Source organism: Mytilus galloprovincialis, chromosome 7 (assembly GCF_965363235.1).
Source record: "Mytilus galloprovincialis chromosome 7, xbMytGall1.hap1.1, whole genome shotgun sequence".
NCBI classification, from domain to species: Eukaryota; Metazoa; Mollusca; class Bivalvia; order Mytilida; family Mytilidae; genus Mytilus; species Mytilus galloprovincialis.
Genome location: NC_134844.1, coordinates 91,889,193 through 91,905,164, shown reverse-complemented (window position 1 = coordinate 91,905,164; position 15,972 = coordinate 91,889,193). Strand labels below are relative to the sequence as shown.

The 15,972-nt window shown below is 33.5% G+C and overlaps 1 protein-coding gene across 1 annotated transcript in view; it reads left to right on the top strand.

The window, feature by feature from the left end:
* The window catches only part of LOC143084315 (putative ankyrin repeat protein RF_p14), a 30,240-nt gene extending 16,455 nt beyond the window's left edge, over positions 1-13,785 (top strand). The window contains exons 2-6 of the mRNA XM_076260727.1: positions 3,155-3,329; positions 3,943-3,966; positions 4,526-4,618; positions 13,076-13,177; positions 13,780-13,785. Coding sequence (XP_076116842.1) covers positions 3,949-3,966; positions 4,526-4,618; positions 13,076-13,177; positions 13,780-13,785 — 219 coding nt within the window. The 5' untranslated portion in view covers positions 3,155-3,329; positions 3,943-3,948. The remainder of the gene's footprint in view (positions 1-3,154; positions 3,330-3,942; positions 3,967-4,525; positions 4,619-13,075; positions 13,178-13,779) is intronic.
* The last annotated feature ends 2,187 nt before the right edge of the window (positions 13,786-15,972 follow it).

Here is a 15,972-nt window from a genome sequence, read left to right as displayed (position 1 = left end):
CAGAAATCTGGACATGCATTACATGAATACAGATAAATTAATGAGCCCTTAGAATTGTGGAAAAGGAGGGGATTTTATTCATCACTAGTACACTAGATACATTTATAAATATGTTTCTGTCAGTATCTTTTATGTTTTAAGAATTATCTTATTCATGTTAAGAAGAAAGGCAAGAAAAGGGGGAAGTACTTCAAAAGACACAAGATGCTAGTCTTTAAAATATGTATGTTTTGTACCAGGCTAGCATCTACTGGTACAAAACTACTATAAACCTGTAAATCTGGGACCATTTTGGTCTTTAAGCTTTGGTGCTTACAGCCATAATTATCTTGAATGCTGCATGATTGTGGTTCTGATAATAGTAGATACTTTGTTCTCTGGTTCAAGGGAAAATGTGTCAATGATAAATTTCAAATATTTAATAAGTTCAAAACATGTAAGAGCCACACATATTTGTTCTGTGATGTCCTGGTGAAAAACTATCTCATGAAGCGACAAAGCCAAGCAGAAATCATCTGTTTCTGCTTTACAAAAGATAAAATTTGAGTCCTCTACAAGGTCTCTCAGAACGTTTCTTTCAAAGAATAGCTTAAAGTTTTATTTTTGATAAAATCCATCTCCCTTAACCAATGCATTGCAGCATAGGGAGATGCTTTCCCCTGCCGGCCTCTTTGACATTAGGAATAGGATCCCAGTTAGGGCAACCAGTCCGGTACCCACGAATGTAGTTCTTAAAAAAAATATATAACTTTTGTTATAAATTGTGTAGTGTTATTATTTCACTAGTTCTGTAACTGACAGTAGATTTATTTTTAAGGGTCTGCTTTCTAGTTTAAATTTCTGTAAAAATTTTGATTGATTTCAATGTAATCTGGCATCAGTACATAGAGTAAATTGCCTAAATTCTAGCCTTTATTCTTCCCTGGAAGTAGACAGACTGACCCTGTTGTCAATAAAAACAAATTTTTGCAACGGAATGACGGTCATGAGGTACTGAGATTGTGCTTAGACACTGCAAAATGAATGCCTAACATGAACCAGAAGTCCCAAGGTGGCTATCAAAATTATTTATTGAACAGGACCCTATGTATTTACTATGATTTTCAATGCGTTCCAATAGGGCAAATAATTGGGTCCCCGTTCCATTACTTTTGGCAGACTTTTTCTATCCCATGTCATTTAAATGTTTGCTCCCAACACACATGAATACAGTGTACACACAGGGGAGTTACTTGTACAAGTGATTTTTAAAATCACTTATTTGAGTGATTTTTTATTTTTGCTTAGAAACATAGCAATCGGTAAAAAAACTTGAAAATTTGAATTTCCCACAATTTGTAGCTTGATATAATCTCGCGAGATTTTTCGTAAACAACATGGTTTTCCAAAGATATGGTGGGAAACACTGTAAACATTGACAAAATAAAGGAATTTACAAAAATTGCTTGAAAATGACTAAAAATAGCCTTGAAATATTTATAGTCTGGGGATTTTATAAGATTTCTGCTGATACTGTGAATATTTTTCCGATAAACTTCAACATTTAAACTACATTTTGACGTTGAAAAATATATGTACTCTCGATAGAAATACAAGTACTTGCGTGGTCCGAAAATTGGACCTTCTGAAGATTGGAAATCACTTCAATGAGTGATATTTTTATTCAGATATAAAAGATCATTCCAGCAAGTGATTTTTTGGAATGGAATTAACTTAAAGGGGATTAACTCCTGACGACTTAAAAAGTTTAAACAAAAAGGTTTATGTTTGTCAGAATGTCAGAAAATTTTGGCACGATAATATGAATATGAAATCATTGTGTGCCTTCTTTATATTTATTATAATTTCACAGTTTCTTCACACTGCAAACAGAAATATTAAATATTTATTTGAAAAATTCAGACTTAATAAAGCAGATCTTTATGACCAAACTCCGTAACAACTAACATGCCAATATAATGTTCTTTTACCAGAGATGATAAACAAATAATTTACATATTTTTCCGTGTATACTCTTCACATTCAACTTTCTATATATACAGGCAACTTGGTTCTGCATGGTTAATACAGGATAAAAACAAATGTTCATTTTTATTTTGTGAGATTGGTCATTTGTGTTTTGAATGTCTCAAATGACCATAGGCGAATTCAGGGGTGGGGGTGGGGGACTTGCCCCCTTTTCAAGGGAAAAATTTGGTTGATTATATAGGGAATCACTGAAGCATGACTGGAGCAGGCCTCCCCTTAGGTCTGTCAGCGCCCCCCTTAAGAAAAATTCTGGATCCGCCACTGATGACTGCTGTGGCGATCTCCAGGGGAAGCTTGTTCCAGTCTTTGGTGGTGTTCACAAAGAAGGACCATTTCCTGCAGTCTTTGGTTACTGTTTGTACCCTGCGTTCATGCTGTTGTGTATGTCTAGACATTGGCGGATCCAGGGGGGGGGGGGGTGTGTTCCCGGGGGTTGGACCCCTTTTTTGGCCGATCAGTGCATTTGAATGGGGACATATAGTTGTCCCCCCCTTTTTGTCCCCCTCCCCCCCCCCCCATTTTCAAATGGCTGGATCCACCCCTGCTAGATACTCTAGTAGGTCTAATAGGAGGTACATGTCTTTGTTGATGGCTACTTTGTTGTTGACAATCTTGTACATCAATACGAGCCTGCATTTTAGTTTTTATTGATCTAACATCCAGATTTATGCATGTTATATCAAATTATTAAAAATCACTGTGCAGTAAGATCATTTGTACCATCACAGAAATCACTCTGTGCAGTGATTTAAAATCATTTGTACAAGTGATTTTAATTATTTAATGTAAATCACTATGTGCAGTGATTTAAAATCATTTGAACAAGTGATTAACACTATTATCTTTCCTGGTCTCATGGGTATTCTTAAAGGAGTTATTGCCCTTTAAAGACAATTTTACACAATTTGTTCATCAAGTTTGTTAACATTTAAAAATCTTCTCCTGAAACTACTGGGCCAAATACCTGCAAACTTTAATTGAATGTTCCTTAGTTACACTTTACACTTTCAACACATGTCAACATTCAATGATTATCAGTAAAGCAGACAAAACAGATTGTGCACTTTTGTTTACAGGTTTTCATATGTGTATTTGTTTAACATTTTTTATAAAACTTTATTTGCAGTTTCTTATCATGCTAATTGACTGTTGGCAGAAAGGGTATGTAATATAAAGTGGCATTAAGGCCATGAAGACAGACTTTACATAACATGCTGAAGTTGAAGTTAGAGTTTGACGAAGGCCCACGTGTAAACCTTTATTGACATTTGCAGAACTTGGACCTACAGATTTCACTTTGGGTATTTAATAAAATTAGCTTAAGATAGGGGCTTTACTTTACTTTAAGTTTTTTTTTAATGATTTATGCTGAACACATGCTGAAACTGATAATATTTTAACAATATAAAAATAAAGAGATGTGGTATTATTGCCAATGGGACCACTCTCCACCAGAGACTAAAAATGACTGAACCAGTTTAGACAAATGGTTGCTACAAAGACTTTTACATTTTCATTTTTCTGATTAAGGGCTATTGTCCTGATTGATTGAAAAATAACTGTTTATGACATTTCTGTGTAATAACTTGCATTCTATTATATGAAAGTGCCAATTTTCACTTATACTGCTCAGGAGTTATGGCCCTTGATTGTTTTAACAATGACGCTAAAATGTATGCAAAATCTGAAAGTACAGCATCTATTTAAAAAAAAAGTGATTTGTTCTAAAATTATCTAATACAACTTTATATATGTTATATGATTGTACATGTATGTAATAAGACAAGGTTGGTTGCTAATCATATTTCGGAGAAAAACCTAAATATGACATCATGATTACAATTACAATATTCCTCTTCAAATTACACCTCCTGTGTACAAACATGATAAAATGTTTTCTTTTTTCTTTTGTAGGATATAATGGCAAGTTGGGATCAGGTAAGATTTTCTCCTTAAAAGTCAATGGTCATGTGACCTATGTTGTCAATAAACTGTACAGAAAGATACAGGCGTGTAGTATTCTCAGAATTAGAATAGGAGAAAAAGAATATCATTACAGTGAAAAGAATTTCAATATACAAAATTCCAGGGAACAAACAAAGAGACATAAGATATCAAAACTCTTTTCAAGTCAAAGAGAAACTGACGACACCATGGCAAATGTGGCAAAAAATGAAAAACAACCAAAATACAAACAACATTCTTCAAAACATTACATACAAGACCCTACAATACTAACCCCAACAAAAACTCAAAAGGCTCATCTCAAAACTGATGCATAATTAATACAATTGTCTAAAGATTCTTCTAAAAAAAACTCTGAAATTATAGACAATTTCATTCCCTCTTCATACATGTACATTGTCATAGTCATTGTATTTAAATGTTTAAATATAAGCTATTGAAACTGTAAACATATAGCTTAAATTCAATTATTACATGTATAATACCTTTGTATGTTTTAGAGGAAAATGTAAAAACTTTGTTTTGCTTACAGAAACTTCTTAAAGCTGCAAGGGAGGGGAATATAAAAGAGGTAGAAATATGTGTAAAGAATGGAGCTAGTTTGGAATGTAGAAGTGATGATAGAGTAAGTGAAGTAAAATGTATTTATTATATATATAGTACACACAATATGAATCAGTTAAACATTGCTCTTCTTAGTGTTCAATGATTCAATGTTAATTTCTGATAATTGCAAATAGTCTTCAAAATATTAAGAAACATGATTACACATCGCAAATGTATATAGAACTGTTGCTGTCTGATACTTCATAACTGTATACAACTGCCATATTGTGATTGACTTCATTACACTGATGAATACCACTCCAGTGTGTATGTCAAAGGGTTGCTGTCTGATACTTCCTAATTGTATACAACTGAAATATTGTGATTTACTTCATTACACTGATGAATACCACTTCAGTTTGTATGTCAAAGGGTTGCTGTCTGATACTTCCTAACTGTATACAACTGAAATATTGTGATTGACTTCATTACACTGATGAATACCACTCCAGTTTGTATGTCAAAGGGTTGCTGTCTGATACTTCCTTACTGCATGAACTGTATACAACTGACATATTGTGATTTACTTCATTACACTGATGAATAAGACTCTAGTTTGTATGTCAAAGGGTTGCTGTCTGATAATTTGTAAGCGTATACAACTGAAATATTGTGATTTACTTCATTACACTGACGAATACCACTCCAGTTTGTATGTCACAGGGTTGCTGTCTAATAATTTGTGAGCATACACAACTGAAACATTGTGATTTATTCATTTCACTGATGAATACCACTCTAGTTTGTATGTCAAAGGGTTGCTGTCTAAAACCTCTTAACTGCATACAACTGAAATATTGTGATTTATTTTATTATACTTTAAGACACTTAACATACACTTTCATGGTATTCTATTAAAAAATTCCTTTGGTTTTACATAAATCTTGCATCATCATGACACAAGACATGACACAGGATCATACAACAATCATTTACCAATTCTGTATTAAACATGACATGTGGCACCTGATCATACAACATTCATTCACCACTCCTATACTGAACATGACATGCGACACCTGATCATACAACATTCACTACCACTCCTGCACTGAACATGACATCTGACACCTGATCATACAACATTCATTAACCACTCCTCTACTGAACATGACACATGACACCTGATCATACAACATTCATTAACCACTCCTGTACTGAACATGACATGTGATACCTGATCATACAACATTCATCCATCACTCCTCTACTGAACATGACATGTGACATCTGATCATACATCATTCATTAACCACTCCTGTACTGAACATGACATGCGACACCTGATCATACAACAGTTGTTACCACTCCTGTAATGAACATGACATGTGACACCTGATCATACAACATTTGTTACCACTCCTATACTGAACATGACATGTGACACCACATCAAACAACATTCCTAACCACTCCTGTACTGAACATGACACATGACACCTGATCATACAACATTCATTACCACTCCTGTACTGAACATGACATGTGACATCTGATCATACATCATTCATTAACCACTCCTGTACTGAACATGACATGTGATACCTGATCATACAATATTCATTTACCACTCCTGTACTGAACATGACATGCGACACCTGATCATACAACAGTTGTTACCACTCCTGTAATGAACATGACATGTGACACCTGATCATACAACATTTGTTACCACTCCTATACTGAACATGACATGTGACACCTGATCATACAACATTCAATTAACACTCCTATACTGAACATGACATGCAACACCTGATCATACAACATTCGTTACCAGTCATGTACTGAGCATGATATGTGACACCTGATCATACAACATTCATCCACCACTCCTCTACTGAACATGACATGTGACACCACATTGTACAAAATTCATTCACCACTCCTGTACTAAACATGACATGCGACACCTGATCATACAACATTCGTTACCACTCCTGTACTGAGTATGACATGCGACACCTGATCATACAACATTCGTTACCACTCCTGTACTGAACATGACATGTGACACCACATCATACAACATTCATTAACCACTCCTGTACTGAACATGACATGTGACACCACATCATACAACATTCATTTACCACTCCTGTACTGAACATGACATGTGACACCTGATCATACAATATTCATTTACCACTCCTGTACTGAACATGACATGTGACACCTGATCATGCAACATTCATTCACCACTCTAGTACTAAACATGACATGTGACACCTGATCATACAACATTCATCCACCACTCCTGTACTGAACATGACATGCCACACCTGATCATACAACGTTCATTCACCACTCCTGTACTACACATGACATGAGACACCTGATCATACAACATTCATCCATCACTCCTGCACTGAACATGACATGTGACACCACATCATACAACATTCATCAACAACTCCTGTACTGAACATGACATGTGACACCTGATCATACAATATTCATTTACCACTCCTGTACTGAACATGACATGTGACACCACATCATACAACATTCATTAACCACTCCTGTACTTAACATGACATGTGACACCTGATCATACAACATTCGTTACCACTCCTGTACTGAACATGACATGTGACACCTGATCATACAATATTCATTACCACTCCTGTACTGAACATGACATGCGACACCTGATCATACAACATTCATTACCACTCCTGTACTGAACATGAGATGTGACACCTGATCATACAATATTCATTTACCACTCCTGTACTGAACACGACATGCAACACCTGATCATACAACATTCATTCACCACTCCTGTACTACACATGACATGAGACACCTGATCATACAACATTCATCCACCACTTCTGCACTGAACATGACATGTGACAACACATCATACAACATTCATTAACCACTCATGTACTGAACATGACATGTGACACCTGATCATACAACATTCAATTAACACTCCTCTACCGAACATGACATGTGACACCTGATCATACAACATTCATCCACCACTTCTCTACTGAACATGACCTGTGACACCTGATCATACAACATTGGTTACCACTCCTGTACTGAACATGACATGTGACAACACATCATACAACATTCATTAACCACTTCTGTACTTAACATGACATATGACACCTGATCATACAACATTCATTACCACTCCTGTACTGAACATGACATGTGACACCTGATCATATAACATTCATTTACCACTCCTGTACTGAATATGACATGCGACACCTGATCATACAATATTTGTTACCACTCCTGTACTGAACATGACATGTGACACCTGATCATATAACATTCATTTACCACTCCTGTACTGAACATGAATTATGACACCACAACATACAACATTCATTTACCACTCCTGTACTGAACATGACATGTGACACCTGATCATACAACATTCATCCACCACTACTGTACTGAACATGACATGTGACACCTGATCATGCAACATTCATCCACCACTCCTCTTCTGAACATGATATGTGACACCTGATCATACAACATTCTTTTACCACTCCTGTACTGAACATGACATATGACACCTGATCATACAACATTCATCCACCACTCCTATACTGAACATGATATGTGACACCTGATCATACAACATTCATTTACCACTTCTGTACTGAGCATGACATGTGACACCTGATCATACATCATTCATTCATTACTCCTGTAATGAACATGACATGTGACACCTGATCATACGACATTCATCCACCACTCCTCCACTGAACATGACATGTGACACAACATTGTACAACATTCATTTACCACTCCTGTACTGAACATGACATGCATATGTGTGACCTGATCATACAACATTCATTCACCACTCCTGTACTGAATATGAATTATGACATCTGATCATACAGCATTCAGTTACCAGTCCTGTACTGAACATGACATGTGAAACCTGATCATACATCATTTATTTACCACTTTTGTACTGAACATGACATGTGATACCTGATCATACAACATATATTTACCACTTCTATACTAAACATGACATGGGTATCCTGGTAACATGTGACATAGTAATCACATACTTACACCAACATGTGAAATTACAAAATCACTCTTATACTCAACACCAACCTGACATAGCAATAACACTCTTATACTAAACTCCAACATGTGACATAGCAATGACACTCTTATACTCAACACCAACATGTGACATAGCAATAACACTCTTATACTCAACACCAACCTGACATAGCAATAACACTCTTATACTAAACTCCAACATGTGACATAGCAATGACACTCTTATACTCAACACCAACATGTGACATAGCAATAACACTCTTATACTAAACTCCAACATGTGACATAGCAATGACACTCTTATACTCAACACCAACCTGACATAGCAATAACACTCTTATACTAAACTCCAACATGTGACATAGCAATAACACTCTTATACTCATCACCAACATGTGACATAGCAATGACACTCTTATACTCAACACCAACATGTGACATAGCAATAACACTCTTATACCAAACTCCAACATGTGACATATCAATGACACTTTTATACTCAACACCAACACTTGACATAACCATGACATGCTTATACTCAACACCAACAAGTGACATAGCAATGACACTCTTATACTGCTCACAAACAAGTGACATATCAACATTTATAGGCAACGCAAACAAAAAGTAAAAACACGGCTTTTGAAATTCTTCACTTATACTCAACACAAACATACACCACTGCTATATTACCATAATAAGCAACAGCACATATAATTTGAAGCAACTGTTATACACCACACAAACATTTTACATGGAAATACCTCTGAATTCTTTTTAAGCTTTGGTCAATATTCTGAATTAACACAAAATACTGTTAATCAGACAGGTTTAATGGACAACAAAAATTTGTTAGAATTATATAAAGTGGGGCCTCATTTTTCCTGTCTCATTAATTTGAATCATAAAATATAATTTGTTTTTATTTTACTTGAAATAATTTTTTTTTAACTTTGTTAATCAGACAGATTTAATAATAATAAAAAAAAAACTTGACAGAATTATATAAAGTGGGGCCTCATTTTATTTGTAACACAGAACTGAATCAGATAGTAAAGGTTTTATTTTGTTTCCTGACGAAAAATTATTTTGTAAACATCTGATTTAAATGAGAAGTTGATGAGAAAAAGTTGTGTTAACATCTTTAGTCCGATAATGTTAATTCTACAGATCTAATGTAAAACATCTTTTAAAAAGAACAAATACTTGACAGAAATATATAAAGTGGGGTCTTATTTTTCTTGTCTCTTCGTACTGAATCAGAAAATATAACTCGTTTCAATGTTTCTTGAAAAAAGTTTTTTTTTTTTAATCTGACAGTTTTGATGGAAGTTCTGACATCTCACAATAAAACATGTTGTTTATTTGTTGTTTATGTAGAATATAAACACAAGTGTGACTGGTCATTTTATTCAGTTTTGACCACTGATTCATGTGATATATATTTTGTTTATATTTGTTACACAACATTGTCAGTTTATGACACAAGTTTTGATGTCTGTTATATGTTGATATTACAGGATGGAAGGACACCATTGATGTTGGCCGCTGTGGGAGGACACCTGGAGGTGCTGATGTACCTAGTCAGTCAGGGCAGTCAGTTAGAGGCCACATCCACGGTAATGATAGATATAATCACCTTACATTGACCAAACATCACTTTATACAGAATCTACACAAAATCATGTCGTTAATCAGACAGGTTTAATGGACAACAAATATTTGTTAGAATTATATAAAGTGGGGTCTCATTTTATTCGTAACACAGAACTGAATCAAATAGTAAAGGTTTTATTTTGTTTCCTGATGAAAAATTATTTTGTAAACATCTGATTTTAATGAGAAGTTGATGAGAACAAGTTGTGTTAACATCTTTAGTCAGATAATGTTAATTCTACAGATCTAATGTAAAACATCTTTTAAAAATAACAAATACTTGACAGAATTATATAAAGTGGGGTCTTATTTTTCTTGTCTCTTCGTACTGAATCAGAAAATATCACTCGTTTTTATGTTCCTTGAAAAAAAGTTTTTTTTTTAACCTGACAGTTCTGATGGAAGTTCTGACATCTCACAATAAAACATGTTGTTTATTTGTTGTTTATGTAGAATATAAATACAAGTGTGACTGGTCATTTTATTCAGTTTTGACCACTGATTCATGTGATATATATTTCGTTTATATTTATTACACAACATTGTCCAGTTTATGACACAAGTTTTGATGTCTGTTATATGTTGATATTACAGTTAGGAAGGACACCATTAATGTTGGCGGCTTGGTACGGACACCTGGAGGTAGTGACGTACCTCGTCAGTCACGGCAGTCAGTTAGAGGCAACAGACCGCTGGGTAATGATAGATATAATCACCTTACTCTGACCAAACATCACTTTATACAGAATCTACACAAAATCATGTCGTTAATCAGACAGGTTTAATGGACAACAAATATTTGTTAGAATTATATAAAGTGGGGTCTCATTTTATTCGTAACACAGAACTGAATCAGATAGTAAAGGTTTTATTTTGTTTCCTGACGAAAAATTATTTTGAAAACATCTGATTTTAATGAGAAGTTGATGAGAACAAGTTGTGTTAACATCTTTAGTCAGATAATGTTAATTCTACAGATCTAATGTAAAACATCTTTTAAAAATAACAAATACTTGACAGAATTATATAAAGTGGGGTCTTATTTTTCTTGTTTCTTTGAACTGAATCAGAAAATATTACTCGTTTTTAAGTTTCTTCAAAAAAGTTGTTTTTTTTTAACCTGACAGTTCTGATGGAAGTTCTGACATCTCACAATAAAACATGTTGTTTATTTGTTGTTTTATGTAGAATATAAATACAAGCGTGACTGGTCATTTTATTCAGTTTTGACCACTGATTCATGTGATATATATTTTGTTTATATTTATTCCACAACATTGTCCAGTTTATGACACAAGTTTTGATGTCTGTTATATGTTGATATTACAGCGGGGACAGACACCATTAATGTGGGCGGCTTGGGGAGGACACCTGGAGGTAGTGATGTACCTAGTCAGTCAGGGCAGTCAGTTAAAGGCCACAGACACCAGGGTAATGATAGATATAATCACCTTACTCTGACAAAACTCCACTTTATACAGAATCTACACAAAATCATGTTGTTAATCAGACATGTTAAATGTAAATGTAAAACATCTTTAAAAAATAACAAATACTTGACAGAATTATATAAAGTGGGGTCTTATTTTTCTTGTCTTTTCGTACTGAATCAGAAAATATAACTCGTTTTTATGTTTCTTGAAAAAAGTTTTTTTTTATAACTTTGGTCATTCTACGTAATCATTGTTAATCAAACAGATTTAATGGACAACACATATTTGATAGAATTATATAAAGTGGGGTCTTATTTTAATTGTCTTGTCCAGCTGAGTCCATTGATATAAATATTGTTTATGTTTCTAGAAAAAAGTTTTTTTTTTTAACCTGACAGTTCTGATGGAAGTTCTGACATCTCACAATAAAACATGTTGTTTATTTGTTGTTTTATGTAGAATATAAATACAAGCGTGACTGGTCATTTTATTCAGTTTTGACCACTGATTCATGTGATATATATTTTGTTTATATTTATTACACAACATTGTCCAGTTTATGATACAAGTTTTGATGTCTGTTATATGTTGATATTACAGTATGGACAGACACCATTAATGTTGGCGGCTGAGAGAGGACACCTGGAGGTAGTGACTTACCTCGCCAGTCACGGCAGTCAGTTAGAGGCCACAGACTGGGTAATGATAGATATAATCACCTTACTCTGACCAAACACCACTTTATACAGAATCTACACAAAATCATGTTGTTAATCAGACAGATTTAATGGACAACAAATATTTGTTAGAATTATTTAAAGTGGGGTCTCATTTTATACGTAACACAAAACTGAATCAGATAGTAAAGGTTTTATTTTGTTTCTTGACGAAAAATTATTTTGTAAACATCTGATTTTAATAAGAAGTTGATGAGAACAAGTTGTGTTAACATCTTTAGTCAGATAATGTAAATTCTACAGATCTAATGTAAACCATCTTTTAAAAATAACAAATATTTGACAGAATTATATAAAGTGGGGTCTTATTTTTCTTGTCTCTTCGTACTGAATCAGAAAATATAACTCTTTTTTATGTTTCTTGAAAAAAGTTTTTTTTTTAATCTGACAGTTTTGATGGAAGTTCTGACATCTCACAATAAAACATGTTTATTTGTTGTTTATGTAGAATATAAATACAAGTGTGACTGGTCATTTTATTCAGTTTTGACCACTGATTCATGTGATATATATTTTGTTTATATTTTTTACACAACATTGTCCAGTTTATGACACAAGTTTTGATGTCTGTTATATGTTGATATTACAGTTTGGAAGGACACCATTAATGTGGGCGGCTGAGGAAGGACACCTGGAGGTAGTGATGTACCTCGTTAGTCAGGGCAGTCAATTAGAGGCCACAGACACCAGGGTAATGATAGATATAATCACCTTACTCTTACCAAAACACAACTTTATACAGAATCTACACAAAATCATGTTGTTAATCAGACAGATTTAATGGACAACAAATATTTGTTAGAATTATATAAAGTGGGGTCTCATTTTATTTGTAACACAAAACTGAATCAGATAGGAAAGGTTTTATTTTGTTTCCTGACAAAAAATTATTTTATAAACATCTGATTTAAATGAGAAGTTGATGAGAACAAGTTGTGTTAACATCTTTAGTCAGATAATGTTAATTCTACAGATCTAATGTAAAACATCTTTTAAGAATAACAAATATTTGACAGAATTATATAAAATGGGGTCTTATTTTTCTTGTCTCTTTGTACTGAATCAGAAAATATAACTTGTTTTTTATGTTTCTTGAAAAAAAAAAAAATTTTCACTTTGATTATTCTACTGAATCATTGTTAATCAGACGGGTTTAATGGAGACCTAATATTTGAGAGAATTATATAAAGTGGGGTCTTATTTTTCTTGTCTTTTTGCACTGAATCAGAAAATATAACTCATTTCAAGGTTTCTTGAATTTTTTTATTTTTTTTAACTTTGATTATTCTACAGACTTGACAGAATCAACATAAAATTATGTTGTTAATCAGACATGTAAAATGGACAACAAATACTTGTTAGACTTATATTAAATAGGGTTTGCTATTATTTTTTCCTGTTTTGTAGAACTGAATCAGAAAATATATATTTAGTTTATATATCTTAATCTACCATTTATCAGTTTATACATAAGTATAATTGGATATTATCTTCTTCGATGTTATATTTCTTACATTTTGATAAATTGTTTGACACCTCTCTTGATTTATTAGCACACACCATTAACATGTTTATATTTTTATATTGTTATAGAATGGATACACAGCTTTACATTGGGCTGCTCAGTATGGACGGATTGATGTAACAAAATGGTTAACAGATCAAGGATGCAGTCCTTGGGTGAAAACAAAATGGGTAATATTCAGTTTTCATTTTTATTCGCGATCTTTCTTAACAAAAAATGTATACATTTTAAATTGATATATAGAACAAAAAATCACTTGATATTATGTGAACAAAGTATTTAACATGGTGCAGTCTAACCCACAAACCACACTTTAAATCACCAATCAAATCTTAACACACAGACAAATAATCAAAGTATTTAACATGGTGCAGTCACTTGATTTACAAACATTAATCATACCAACCCACAGACCACACTTTAAATCACCAATCAAATCTGAAGACACAGACAAATAATCAAAGTATTTAACATGGTGCAGTCACTTGATTTACAAACATTAATCATACAAACCAACAGACCACACTTTAAATCACCAATCAAATCTTAACACACAGACAAATAATCAAAGTATTTAACATGGTGTAGTCACTTGATTTACAAACATTAATCAAACCAACCCACAGACCACACTTTAAATCACCAATCAACACAGACAAATAATCAAAGTATTTAACATGGTGTAGTCACTTGATTTACAATATTAATCATACCAACCCACAGACCACACTTTAAATCACCAATCAACACAGACAAATAATCAAAGTATTTAACATGGTACAGTCACTTGATTTACAAACATTATTCATACCAACCCACAGACCACACTTTAAATCACCAATCAACACGGACAAATAATCAAAGTATTTAACATGGTACAGTCACTTGATTTACAAACATTAATCAGACTAACCGACAAACCACACTTTAAATCACCAATCAACACGGACAAATAATCAAAATATTTAACATGGTGTAGTCACTAGATTTACAAACATTAATCATACAAACCCACAGACCACACTTTAAATCACCAATCAAATCTTAACACACGGATAAATAATCAAAGTATTTAACATGGTGTAGTCACTTGATTTACAAACATATTCAGACCAACCCACAGACCACACTTTAAATCACCAATCAACACAGACAAATAATCAAAGTATTTAACATGGTACAGTCACTTGATTTACAAACATTAATCAAACCAACCAACAGACCACACTTTAAATCACCAATCAACACAGACAAATAATCAAAGTATTTAACATGGTGTGGTCACTAGAATTACAAACATTAATCAAACCAACCCACAGACCACACTTTAAATCACCAATTAAATCTTAACACACGGACAAACAATCAAAGTATTTAACATGGTGTAGTCACTTGATTTACAAACATTAATCAGACCAACCAACAGACCACACTATAAATCACCAATCAACACGGACGAATAATCAAAGTATTTAACATGGTGCGGTCACTTGATTAACAAACATTAATCATACCAACCCACAGACCACACTTTAAATCACCAATCAACACAGACAAATAATCAAAGTATTTCACATGGTACAGTCACTTGATTTACAAACATTAATCATACCAACCCACAGACCACATTTTAAATCACCTATCTAATCTTAACACTTGGACAAATAATCAAAGTATTTAACATGGTGTAGTCGCTTGATTTACAAACATTAATTAGACCAACCCACAGACCACACTTAAAATCACCAATCAACACAGACAAATAATCAAAGTATTTAACATGGTGTAGTCACTAGAATTACAAACATTATTCATACCAACCCACAGACCACACTTTAAATCACCAATCAACACAGACAAATAATCAAAGTATTTAACATGGTGTAGTCACTAGAATTACACACATTAATCATACCAACCCACAGACCACACTTTAAATCACCAATCAACACAGACAAATA